The sequence below is a fragment of the Silurus meridionalis genome, chromosome 4, assembly GCF_014805685.1.
Source record: "Silurus meridionalis isolate SWU-2019-XX chromosome 4, ASM1480568v1, whole genome shotgun sequence".
Classification (NCBI taxonomy): Eukaryota; Metazoa; Chordata; class Actinopteri; order Siluriformes; family Siluridae; genus Silurus; species Silurus meridionalis.
This window is the reverse complement of record NC_060887.1, coordinates 6,445,447-6,458,014: the sequence shown is the minus strand read 5'-3', so window position 1 is coordinate 6,458,014 and position 12,568 is coordinate 6,445,447. Positions and strand designations below refer to the sequence as shown.

The window sequence follows — 12,568 nt, the reverse complement described above, 5'->3', positions numbered from 1 at the left end:
TATTGTTGTATGAAAGTTAAGGACACCATTGGGGAGTCCGGCAAGACTCACCATAGCAGCATAGGCGTCAGATTCTAGACAGCAACATTGTTAAGCTGATCTTTCTTATCTGGCTTTGCTGAAATATACAGCTGTGTATCATCATCATAGCAATAAAAGTTAATACCATGCTAAAGTATAATTTCACCCAGAGGCAGCATATATAAAGAGAAAAGCAGTGGGCCTAAGACAGATCCTTGTGAAACACTACATTTTAGCTCAGAGAGTGTGGAGAACTCACTATTTACATAAACAAACTGATAGCAATCAGTCAGATAAGACCTGAGCCAGAAGAGAGCTGTTCCCTTTATTTCAACAACGTTCTCAAGGTTAGCAAGCAGGAGATTATGATCAATGGTGTCAAAAGCTGCAAAACCCTGATCAGAGGCCAATAACAGTCATTTACCACCTTAACTAGCGCCGTCTCTGTGCTATGATGAGGCCGAAATCCTGACTGATTCTGTCAGTCAAGATTTGACTTTTGACATTTTATCATGTTATTCTTCGGTAGATGTGAGCAGAACTGCTGTGCTACAACCTTTTCTAGAATCTTAGAGATTAAGGGGAGGTTTGATATTGGACTGTAGTTGGACAGCTGACAGGGTGAAGGTCAGGTTTCTTAATTAGGGGGTTGATACTGCAGTTTGAAGGATTTAGATACAAAACCAGTGCTAATGGAAGAGTTCATTATTTTAAAACAGGTTCAATTCCCTTTGGAATGATCTGTTTGAGGAAACTTGTAGGTGAGGGATCAAGAATGCAGGTTGATGATTTTGATGAGGAAATAAATGAAAAAAAAGTTGTTCTTAAATATATATATTTTTTCTCCCTGATCATTTTGTTTTTTTAGGGTAACTCCATTATCTAGAGTGTGATGGAATGTTGATTCTAGGTATTTAGTGGCCCAGTGGAGCTCTGTGAGGTCAGACGGAGATCTATTTAATATCGTCATTTCCGGAAGATTATTGATAAAACGCGCTGCTGTAACTGATGTGAACATGTTTATCACGGCAACGTGGTGAGGTACTGATGCAGTGACTGAGGCGGATTTTAAAAAAGAAGAGATAATCTAAAATAGTTGCAGACTATGGAATTATTACAATTTCTTCTTTAATTTAAATGCTAGTATTAAATCAAGAGTGTGTCTCCACTATGAGTGGGTCCTATAACATTCTGATTAATTGTACTGAATCTAGAATAAACACAACTGCTGCTCTTAAGGAGTCTTCCTGATTATTAAAATGAATATTAAAGTCACCAAATAATAATAATGCTTTGTGTAAAGAAGGAGCTACATTTGTGATGAAATCTGGGTCTATAAATAAAAATAAATGGAATTGACAGATTAGACCTGCTTTTGGACACTGAATATTTTATGTTGGTGTAAAGAATTTCAAATGTTTCTTTTTTTGTGTGACGCTCAGATTATTATTATTATTATAAATAGCTGTGACTCCGCCTCCTCTGCCATTTAGACGGGGCTGGTGTATGGAACTATACCCAGGAGGACTACATGCTACATATTTATTCGGTTTAATACACGTTTCTGTTCAACACATCATCTTAAACTCCTGGTGAGTAATAATAAACGTTTATAGTCGCGAGATAATTTAATACTGCTGTGCGTTCAGTCCCATTTTATTTAACCTCTTAGGCTTCGTGGTCGCGTGAGCGCAACTAATATCCCAGTGTTCTCAGGTGATAAAGTTTAGCAATAGATTCAATAAAAATGGAGAAGAGGAACATGAGTCACTATACATCATTCTAAAGCTCTCAGTCTCACGCTGCGATTTCAGATCTCTGTTTTTAATGGAAAACGTATAATGAATGTATTTACTGAATGTGTGTGAGCAGTACACAACAACAACATGCATCAAAACCGCACTACACACATTATTATTGTAATAACGAGTCACACACACACGTCCACTGCTGCTAATCTGCTTTATTAGGAAAGATAATTTCTGCTCCAAACAAACAATAGTGTTGTGATTTAGATGTTTAGTCCTTTTGTTTACGTCACAGAACTTCGGCTGGTGTTTGTGTTTTTATATTTCCGAATAATTTTACATAAAAAACGACATCTTGGTGACAAAAACAAATATGGCTGGTAAAATATAGTGTTACAAAACGGTAACAAAATAATAATAATAATAATAATAATAATAAAAGTAAAAGAGGAGAAATCTTGGGTGGAGTCTCTCTCTCTCAGGTGTCTCATGTTTTATTATGACCCGCCTTTCATTTCACACCTTTTATTTTCAGCCAGTAAAATTATGGAAACAAAATGACTGATGGACAATGTAGCCAATAAGTGCAGAAATGTAACGATATATGGGAGGAGTTTATTCTCCACGTGTGAGAATCTTAGTTTTATTACTATTTACAAACTCACGTGCACACAAACCAGGAAGTGATGCAGCTCTCAGGTCAACATAAACAGCTGTTTATAGCTCGTGCTAACTGGATTTGTTTACAAAAAAAACAAAGAATCAAGGAAGAAAATCATATAAGTTGTTTTATTGGAGATTTGCAAAAAAAAGCAGCGATGTGGAAAATATTTTTTTTGGCGGAGCAACAACAGAGACGGAGATCTGCATCTGTGAGTTACAATAAATCTCCTTATAGCTTTATACAATTTTATTAGTTTTATTGCCTGTTTGTTTTTATAAGAGAAATGCTTGAAAAGTAAGTTTATGTGTGTGTGTGTGTGTGTGTGTGTGTGTGTGTGTGTGTGTGTGTGTGTATTGTTGGGCTTGGGATGGCCATGACTGTAGAACAAGAGCTTGTCTGCTACCTGGTCATCAGTATGAATGTTAACTCAATATTAATATCCAAACATGTAGAACAAAAGCAGCTCATTAATATGCAGACTGTATGAATAGAGTCTGAATGATCACCTGAGTTTAGCAGGTGTCTCTCACACAGTTTGTTGTGTGTTTTCTTTTTCTTGGCTGATGTCTGGATATTGGTCTACCAGCAGTTGATTTCTCCTCTCCAGGGCATTCCACACTGTTCTGTTGCCTTTGTACAATAATGATTTTCCTCAGCTTTAATGTGACTTGCTTTTTTCCCATCAACAGCGTTGTTTTTTATGTTGGTTTATTGTAAATGCAGGCTTCACGGGGAAAACCCAGCACTCGGAATGTGACTAGTTATGTTATTTATTAAGCTACTAATTGTTTGTTTAATCAATTAACCAAGATTGAGAGCAAAGACATAGAGTGGGTCTTGTCCTGAGTATTTAGACTTAGTAAACTAAATGTTTTTTAAAAACACGTTAGTAAGAACTTTTGTTTTTGTTGTATATGCACGTGTTTTGTTGAATGAAAAATCGTTAGTCTGATTGTAAGAAGAATGATAACGTGGAAGCTCTAAAACCCCACCAACACACAGTCTACATTTATGACTCTTGCAGACCAAACACACACACACGCACGCACGCACACACACACACACACACACACACACACACACACACACACACACACAGACCTGTTTTCAGTCTCTCTCTTCACACATTCTTGCTGACTATTTGAAGGGCATTTATTCATAGAAACACTATGAGGTTCTGGCACTATTTGTCTTACTTTCAGTCTATAACAAGTTTTGTTCTTGTTTTGATGTCCTATTTATGGCCTCTACCCTGTGTATGTTGTGTCTGACTTCATAAATTGCAATCGTGACTGTCTGAGCCTTCATAATACAACATAAAGGAAAAACCAGGGTTTAGTGGCGCAGCACCATTTTTTATAAGTTTTGGAATAATGGGTTATATCAGCAGAGCAGTGGTGGGTGTTCAGGGCCAGTGAAATCTTCTCTGCTGTTCTAAACACTTTCAGAAACACTGACCTACATTTACAACCTGAATTCTAATATCTGTTCCATCAAATTGTATTAATTTATTAATCAGTTTCTTCTCTTCATGTGGTAGTGTTTCTCTCGGCTGCACTGCTTCAGTACGTTTATGTGGATGTAGATTTTTTGTCCAATCAGATTTCAGCCTGCTTCCATGTGAATCTAATCTGCTAAGAGCCTTCAGAATCAGTACTGCTGGACTTTTACCATAGAGAATATTACCAACAGCTCTGTTTCTTTAACCAATCAGATTTCAGATTCTCCTCACAGGGCAGCTCACTGGCCCAGAATAGCGTCAGCATTGTTCTGTCCTCTGATTGGTTGTTTAGAGGGAAACTGTTACAGCCGAGTTCGACTGGTAAAACACGTGTGTAGCTCTGCACACGTTCATACGTCAGAGTTAGACTTTTTAATGCCTACGGAGGAAAAGAAATAAATTTGGACATACTAAGAATTCCATTTTGAAGAAAAGCTTGACATCGTGAGGTCACCAACCCTGAAGCTATCTTGTTTAATTTTAATGTTTTTGTCATATTATTAGACAAATATTGATTGTGAACTGCTCCAGATGTTGTAGGTGCACAGTTGTGGTTGTAGTGTGGAGGTTTGGAGTGTATTGATGGTTTTTATAATGGTGGTGTGATAGTGGTGTATTAAAAGGTGGATTAAGTCGAGTACGTCCACAATGAAGGTCCAGGTACCAAATACACGGCTCACCAGTGCAGCAGAGATACAACACCTGAGAAGTAAGAAGTTTTTTTCTAGACTCTACTTTAAAGCTGCTAGACTGATAAACAGCAGCCCACCCCCTACCACTTCCACCTCTTTGTTCCTTTCATGTTCTGCTGCACTAAAGGCTGCACTTGACTGTACACACCTGTCAACAACTGATTTGCATATGACCTGAAACTGCGTACCTCACCTCATGTTTTTTAATCATCACAGTTAAAAACACCTCCACAGTTTAATCTGTATGTACAAGCGTGTACAAAAACACACACACACACACACACACACACACACGTTAGTAAAAAATTTGCACACAAGCAGAAAATCCTCCAGACAGAAGTTGTTTAAGGTGAGCCCAGTTATGGCAAAAGATTTCTGTGTAAGTGATGTTACTCACTTCTCTTCAAGATAAGCATTCTTCTTACACATATTGTTATTTGAATCATGTTTCAGGTCGCACTCCTGCTGATAAAAATCCATTCCTCTCAGAATGTGATCTCTAATACAACCGATCGTGGTGGCAGTGTGTAACATAATTAAATGGTATAAAAGTTTGGAGCTTCTAATTTTTTTTAAGACTTTGACCAGCATCAGTATTACTACATGGATTTTCTGTGAGAAGATCAATGCTGTTGAAATCAAGTGTAAATGAAAGTAGTCTCAGTTAAAGCCGTTTTGACTGCTGCATGATTGTGAGCGATTGACTGTTCTAGAATCCCATCTATTCTGTGTGTGGATGCTGATAGTGATGCTGATAAAATGATCTACAAAATGAGGACACCACCTCTGACTTCTCAGAACTGTTCCAAATCCGCTCTTTGATGCCAATGGCTGCACTGATTAAAATCAAAACTTGTTCACAGCAAGGAAGTGGCCTGATAATCTTCAACTCCATCTTTTTTTCTTCTAAAATGTAGGCTCAGATGTAGAGAGTGCAGGTAAAGCTGCTCTTTGCACCTTTATTGTATTATAGACTTATGCATAATTGTTTGCTGAGGGAATTTCCAATCCACTCATTCAAAAAAAAAGAAAACAAAGTTAAAGATTGCTATGAAGAGTCATGGAAAAAGTGTGTGTTTCAAGAGCAGGATAGAAGCATGAAGCAGTGACACCAAGCAGAGTTACTGTACCTGTCAGAAAAACAAGCCATTAGATGCCACATTGAAGTAAAGATATTTTGTGAGGTTTAAATGAGAAGATGTGGTAAGAGTCCACACGTAACCCCACACTTATGCTGAGAGTGTACGTGTAGTAAGAGTTCTCTCGCTGTGGGCGTTCCTGTTGGTAATGCTTTTCTCTGTTCATAATTTACATACTGCAACACAATCCTGTTTCTCAGGAAGATTGTTCTGTGAAATTTAGTCACAACATATTACACAGGAAAAGATCCGTCACCTTCATACTTCATAATCAGATAATCAGAACCTTTTTGCCTAATATGCTGTTTTCACTCTTTAAATTAGTTTTTAATAATTACACACTTGTAAGTTCATGTTTGTATTAAAACATATAGATGTTTATATACATTCAAAAGAATTGAAAAATGTCTACTGTAAAGTGCTGCTTTTTTTTAGCACTGTGAGCTGTAGTTCAGGGTCGAGTTGTGGATTAGGGGCTTATGCTCATGATCTCGCTCAAGGCCTCACAAATCCACAGGCCAGAACACAGGTGGAGGAAGTTGATCAAATCTCCTTCAGTGGTTTACAATTTGCCAATCACAAAATCCTTATTACTTATCCTTATTGACCTTCAAATAGCAGATTCTATAGATTTCTACAAACTCTGACATGCTTCTTCTCATTACTTTTGATGAGCTTCTTCCTTCAAGGCATCCTTTTTATTTGTAACATGCACATTAGACAGGTTTTCTTGTAAGAAAGCGACAAAGAGTGATGTGCAGGAAATCCGGCTTTGAACAGTTTTGTGCTCTACAGCGAATCTTTCAAAACATTCACCTTTGTGGCTTGTGCACTTAGAAGAGCATGACTCTGCAATGATGCAATTCTGTAATGCACTGGGCAATTCTTTCATATTTCTTTTTTTTTTTTTTTTTTAATATTAATCACAGTCATATAATTTATATATATAGTGTATAAACCACTGTACTAAGCTAAAAAAAAAAGAGTAAAAAAAAGTACTCTTGAAATGGTAAAGTATATTATGTCAACTTAATTTGATCACTTTCTTTTTCCCACTTTAAAATAGTGTGACTCCAGTCATAATAAAACAAAAGGAGATGGATTTTTAAGTAAAAATCCTTTTTTATATTAGTTATTGTTAATACAAATATAATATTTGATCCATTGCTTTCATGTGTGTGTGTTTAAATTAAAAGATTATGTGTAAGGCTAATGTAATATAGTATATATAGTATATATAGATTTATTTAAAAGTATGTACAGTTTATATATATATGTGTGTGTGTGTGTGTGTGTGTGTATGTATGTATGTGTGTGTGTGTATACATATACGTGTATGTGTGTGTACATATATATATATACACACACACACACACACACACACACACACACACACACACACACACACACAGTACAGACCAAAAGTTTGGACACACCTTCTCATTCAAAGAGTTTTCTTTATTTTCATGACTATGAAAATTGTAGAGTCACACTGAAGGCATCAAGGGCTATTTGACCAAGAAGGAGAGTGATGGGGTGCTGCGCCAGATGACCTGGCCTCCACAGTCACCGGACCTGAACCCAATCGAGATGGTTTAGGGGTGAGCTGGACCGCAGAGTGAAGGCAAAGGGCCAACAAGTGCCAAGCATCTCTCGGGAACTCCTTCAAGACTGTTGGAAGACCATTTCAGGTGACTACCTCTTGAAGCTCATCAAGAGAATGCCAAGAGTGTGCAAAGCAGTAATCAAAGCAAAAGGTGGCTACTTTGAAGTACCTAGAATATGACATTTTCAGTTGTTTCACACTTTTTGTTATGTATATAATTCCATATATAATTCCACATGTGTTCATTCATAGTTTTGATGCCTTCAGTGTGAATCTACAATTTTCATAGTCATGAAAATAAAGAAAACTCTTTGAATGAGAAGGTGTGTCCAAACTTTTGGTCTGTACTGTGTGTGTGTGTGTGTGTGTGTGTGTGTATATATATATATGTATATATATATATATATATATATATATATATATATATATATATATATATATATATATATATATATATATATATATAAAATGAAATATGTACAAAATGAATCTGTGGAACATCTTCCCAGAAGAATGGAGGTTATATTATTACAGCAACTGATAACTAAATGTGGAATGGGAATTTCAGAAAACACATACAAATCTTATGGTCAGGTGTTTACAAACTTTTCAACATATTGTGCATATGTATATGTGTGTGTGTGTGTGTGTGTGTGTGTATGTGTGTGTGTGTGTGTATGTGTATATATATATATATATATATATATATATAAAAACACACACACTGATCAGACATAACATTATGAGCACCTGCCTAATATCGTGTTGGTCCGCTTTTGCTGCTAAAACACAGTCGTGACCCCTCGATCATCAACAGCATGAACGTCTTCAGCAGTTTCAGCTACAGGAGCTTGTCTGTTGGATCGGACCACACGGACCAGCCTTCACTCCCCGAGTGCATCAACGAGCCTCGTCCCCTACGACCCTGTCGCCGGTTCATCACTGTTCCTTTCTTGGAGCACTTTGGATAGATTCTGACCACAGCAGACCAGGAACATCCCACAAGAGCTGCAGTGATGGAGATGCTCTGACCCAGTCGTCTAGACGTCAAACTGGTTAAAATCCTTACATTCACCCATTTTTCCTGCTTCTAACATCAACTTTGATATCAAAATGTTCATTTGCTGCCTGATAAATAAATCCACCCACTAACAGGTGCCATGATGAAGAGATCTTCAGTGTTCTTCACTTCACCACTCATAATATATTAACGTCATAATGTTATGTCTGATCATGTATATGTAAAATCAGTTCTCTTATAACGGTGTGTTGGATGTTTCATTTTCAGAGGTTTTGGAATATGTCGATGTTGGTTTGTAAAACTTTGCACAAAGTAGCCATTTAGAAAACTCTTTGGACAGACATTTCCTAAATTTTTCTCCCACGAAAGCGTAGATGACGGGGTTGATACAGCAGTGGGCTAACGCGATGGCCTCAGTCACGGACAGGGCAGTTATTATCTGGTTATTGCTGTTGCATGCATAATTGATTTCCAAGTCATGCAGTGTCTGCAAAAATACGGCCAGGTTATACGGCACCCAGAAGACCACAAATACAGCGACGATAGCAAAAATTAACTTCATGGCACGTCCTCGTTTGGAGTTCTTTGCCCTTCTGAGCACCAGCATAATTCTGACGTAGCAGTAGACTGTGACTGGCAGGGAGATGAAGAGTCCTACTGTGTTTTGGCTGAAATTCAGTAACAGCTTCCACGTCTTGACTGATCCATTGCCGGGATCCCATTCACACTGTGCCACGAGGTTCTCATCCTTAATCATTTTGTGGAAATAGGATGCTGGAAATGCAGCACAGAAGGAAACGGTCCAGATGACAAAGCTAGCGGTAACGGCGTAACGCAAATTTCTTGCTCCCAGTGATGCCACTGCGTGGACAATGGCTAAATAGCGGTCGATACTCATTAACATCACGAAAAGTATACCACTGTAGAAGCCCAGCTGATAGGTAACGACCATGAGTTTGCAGAGCCAATCAGCATCAGGTAAATGTCCCTGGGTAGAAAGCGCCCATAAGGGCAGCGAGAACACGGTGATCAGGTCGGAAACGGCCAGGTTCAGCAGACACACATCTGTCATGGTCTTGATTCGCATAATCTTCAGCAGCATCCACAACAGCATGCTGTTACCCAGAAGCCCAAGGGCAAAAACCAGGTAGAAGACGGCAGCCATGGCCATCGGGTTCAAAGCAGACTCCTGAATGCAAGGTTCTGTGTAATCATAGTAATCTGCTGTGCTGTACATCTCCGTAGTGGTCATTCTGAAATATACAAAAATGTATTCATCATTAGGAGGAAACATTTTAGAGACATTTATTTGCATAAGAAGCCTGAAAAAAATTTGAATCACGGAAAAGGAGCATCATGATTTTTTTCCATTTGTTTTTAAACCATTTCCTTCACAACGATTCATTTTTACTGGTGGAAAATAATTTCCAATGCAGTTTTCTTTTGTTTTCTGCTAGTATTTGGTTGTTGTTCTGGAGATACTACACTGTATACAATTAGTGTTTATTTCAGAAACAGTCGAGTAATTTACATTTAGATATGAACGGGGTTATTTTTATTGTTATATATCACTAAAGTACGGTTTTTAAAGGGAAACTTTTTTATATATCTAATTAAATATATTACAAATGTATCAGATCGCTTTGTCCTGTTCAAATGATCCTTTCCAAATGCTTCATTCACATTTTCTGCATGACTTATTATTACTTCAGCCTGAATCATAAATTATTAAATGAATAAAATCTGTTAAATTTATAACATTAATTTAAATAATTATCCAAGGTGGAAATATGAAGGAGCAAACTGTAGTTTATCTTCCAACTATGAAAACCAAACCACAACACATGCTCCTTCTACAAAACCACCAGCCCCTTAACAAGCCCACCACAATCTTGCTACTCGTGAACATTCTTTAATCATTGTGGTTTTGAGTACGAGTTCCTGTATTATGATCACTACTTCCACACACACAGATTAACGCACAGATACAGATTAAGAGGTCGCATTACCTTTCTGTGCTCTCCATTGTGGAAATAATCTCGTCCTCTCGTCTGATAATCGGTGTCCTATGCATACATGCAAGTGAGACACGGGCATCTCGACTTGCTGTTTTTCTTGAACTCTAGCGTGAGCAAGTTTCCTGTAAAATGTGCCTGTATGAGTATGTGCATGAGTTTTTTTTTTTTTTTCTTTCTATATCTCTCAGAAGTACAATTGGGGGAAGACGAGATGAGACTTCCTGCCATTTGCAAGTTGTGGATGCACTTCAGAAATTCCAGCAGAGAAGATTAGATCATTTACATCTAGAGATTGACTCATTTACGCTTAGGCAAATGCTTTCTAGTCAGAAATGTGAGATCCCCCCCCCCACCCCCAGCTTTACTCTTTAGGCCATTTTATTTATCTGTCGTACTGTACAATGCTTTGCTAATGAAAGCCTTAGTAATCAGTCATATTTTGACCTTTTAAACACGGTGCTAGTCAGAGCTTTTTCTTGAAATGACCTAACAGTAATGTAAGCAATTTTCACTGCTATCACTTTATCCTTTCTTCATCTGCCTCTCTCTTTTTAATGTTATTTCTATCACTGTGTCCTAAAAACTAGAAAACCCATCACATGCCTGCCAGTAAATTCATTTAGATTTGGTTCAGCAATTTGTTTCTAGTTTGGTAGGTTTGATTGGCAGTATGCAAAACATTCAACAAAACAACCTGATTCGGTTTGCTGAATCGACTCGATTGCAGTGAAACTTTCTTGAAATGTGTCTGTTGTGACTGAGAAGCGCGCTGACAAAGTTTCAAAACAACTTTCCATCTTTCCCAAATTAGGAAACAGTCATTTAGTTAACATTTACCATAGAATACATGATAAACATTATTAATTACTTTATTTTTAGATTTCTTTTTCATTCCAGGAGACCATTGAATATGTTCGAGAAATTGTCAGAGTTGCCTCTGTGTTTTATCACCATGTAGATTTACACATGCATACGAACAAATGGAAGACCATATGGAACAACTCAATATCTATCCAAGATCTATGAGGACATACTGATCCCACTGTTTACATGTCCTGGGTGAAGTAAATATACATTTTCCTCAAACATTTCTCCTACCAGTCTAGAGTGTCCTTTGTTGTCAGCCGCTACTTTTCCATCGGGTGATTCATCATAAACTCCCATCTGTCGAGGAATAGAGTGGAATGGCAGCAACCTGACGCCAGTCAAATCCACCAAAAAATGTTTTGAGTGTACACTTTGCTGGTCAGAGCATCTTCTCCTAAACATTTAAATCGAATAAAAATCCCAGGTACTTTCCATCTTTGATTGACTTTTTACAGTACACCAGATGCAGATCACTTGATACCTCACACAGCTAAATCTGGACTTTTATGTCCAGTTCTCCTATTACTGAAAAACCCGTGCTTTCCAGCATTCATGTTTTCATGACAAATCACACTTTACAATTACATGTTCATTCACTCGTCCTCTTTCCCCTAATTTAGGGAAAGTCAGACCCTCTGCATCTATCTGGAAACTCTAAAAATACAGAGCTTTAAATTAAACTCATTTAAAACATCATCTCATTTTATGGTCAATGATACACTTTCTACTGTTTTTGTTTTGGGTTTTGTTTTTGTTTTGTTGTGTTTGTCTGCTTTGGGGGCGGATCTGTTTTTGTGTTTATGTACATATGATAAAATTAACTGGTTCTCTGTTTTTCTTGGTAAAGAAAAACAGAGAGAGAGACAGATCTCTCTCTCTCTCTCTCTCTCTCTATATCGCGCTCCCTGGCTTTCTCTCTATAGCGTTCTCTCTCTCTCACCATCACTCAGTCCCTCTCTCACATGCTTTCTCTCTCTCTCTCTCTCTCTCTCTCTCTCTCTCGTGATTTTATCACTCAGACAGCAGCACATACGCTCAAGGGTGGAGTGTGTAACAATTCACACCTACTCTCTGCTTTGCTTTGTTTGTGTGCAGACACACACACACACACACACACACACACACACACACATGCATGTTTTCTCACCTATAATACTTTTCTTCTGCTTTGTCCCGGTTTAGAAATATAATCAGCAGTCATTAGTTTTTAGTTCTCTACACACTAAGAATAATTAATTCAGTGTATATAATGCAGCGTCTTTATTGTTGGTATGTATCTTTGCATGTTCGG

General features: G+C 37.6%; 1 protein-coding gene and 1 long non-coding RNA gene across 2 annotated transcripts in view; one reads left to right on the top strand and one right to left on the bottom strand.

Annotated features, from left to right (window-relative positions):
- The first annotated feature begins 1,528 nt into the window (after positions 1–1,528).
- The window catches only part of LOC124384009, a 55,418-nt gene continuing 44,378 nt past the window's right edge, over positions 1,529–12,568 (top strand). The window contains exon 1 of the long non-coding RNA XR_006925325.1: positions 1,529–1,613. This is a non-coding gene — a long non-coding RNA (uncharacterized LOC124384009). The remainder of the gene's footprint in view (positions 1,614–12,568) is intronic.
- On the bottom strand, positions 8,146–10,512 carry si:cabz01093077.1 (C-C chemokine receptor type 4). The gene is made up of 2 exons (XM_046846446.1): positions 10,402–10,512; positions 8,146–9,645 (listed from the first exon to the last, which is right to left on the bottom strand). Exons 1-2 carry the CDS (start codon positions 10,464–10,466, stop codon positions 8,628–8,630), a joined length of 1,083 nt encoding a protein of 360 aa, XP_046702402.1. The 5' UTR covers positions 10,467–10,512; the 3' UTR covers positions 8,146–8,627.

What these genes read in the sequence shown, in the direction of transcription:
- si:cabz01093077.1 (XM_046846446.1), bottom strand. Translation starts at nt 10,466, where the DNA reads ATGCATAGGACACCGATTATCAGACGAGAGGACGAGATTATTTCCACA. An exon ending in ACAATGGAGAGCACAGAAAG is followed by an intron (nt 9,646 to 10,401) that starts GTAATGCGACCT and finishes TGTATATTTCAG; the next exon opens with AATGACCACTACGGAGATGT.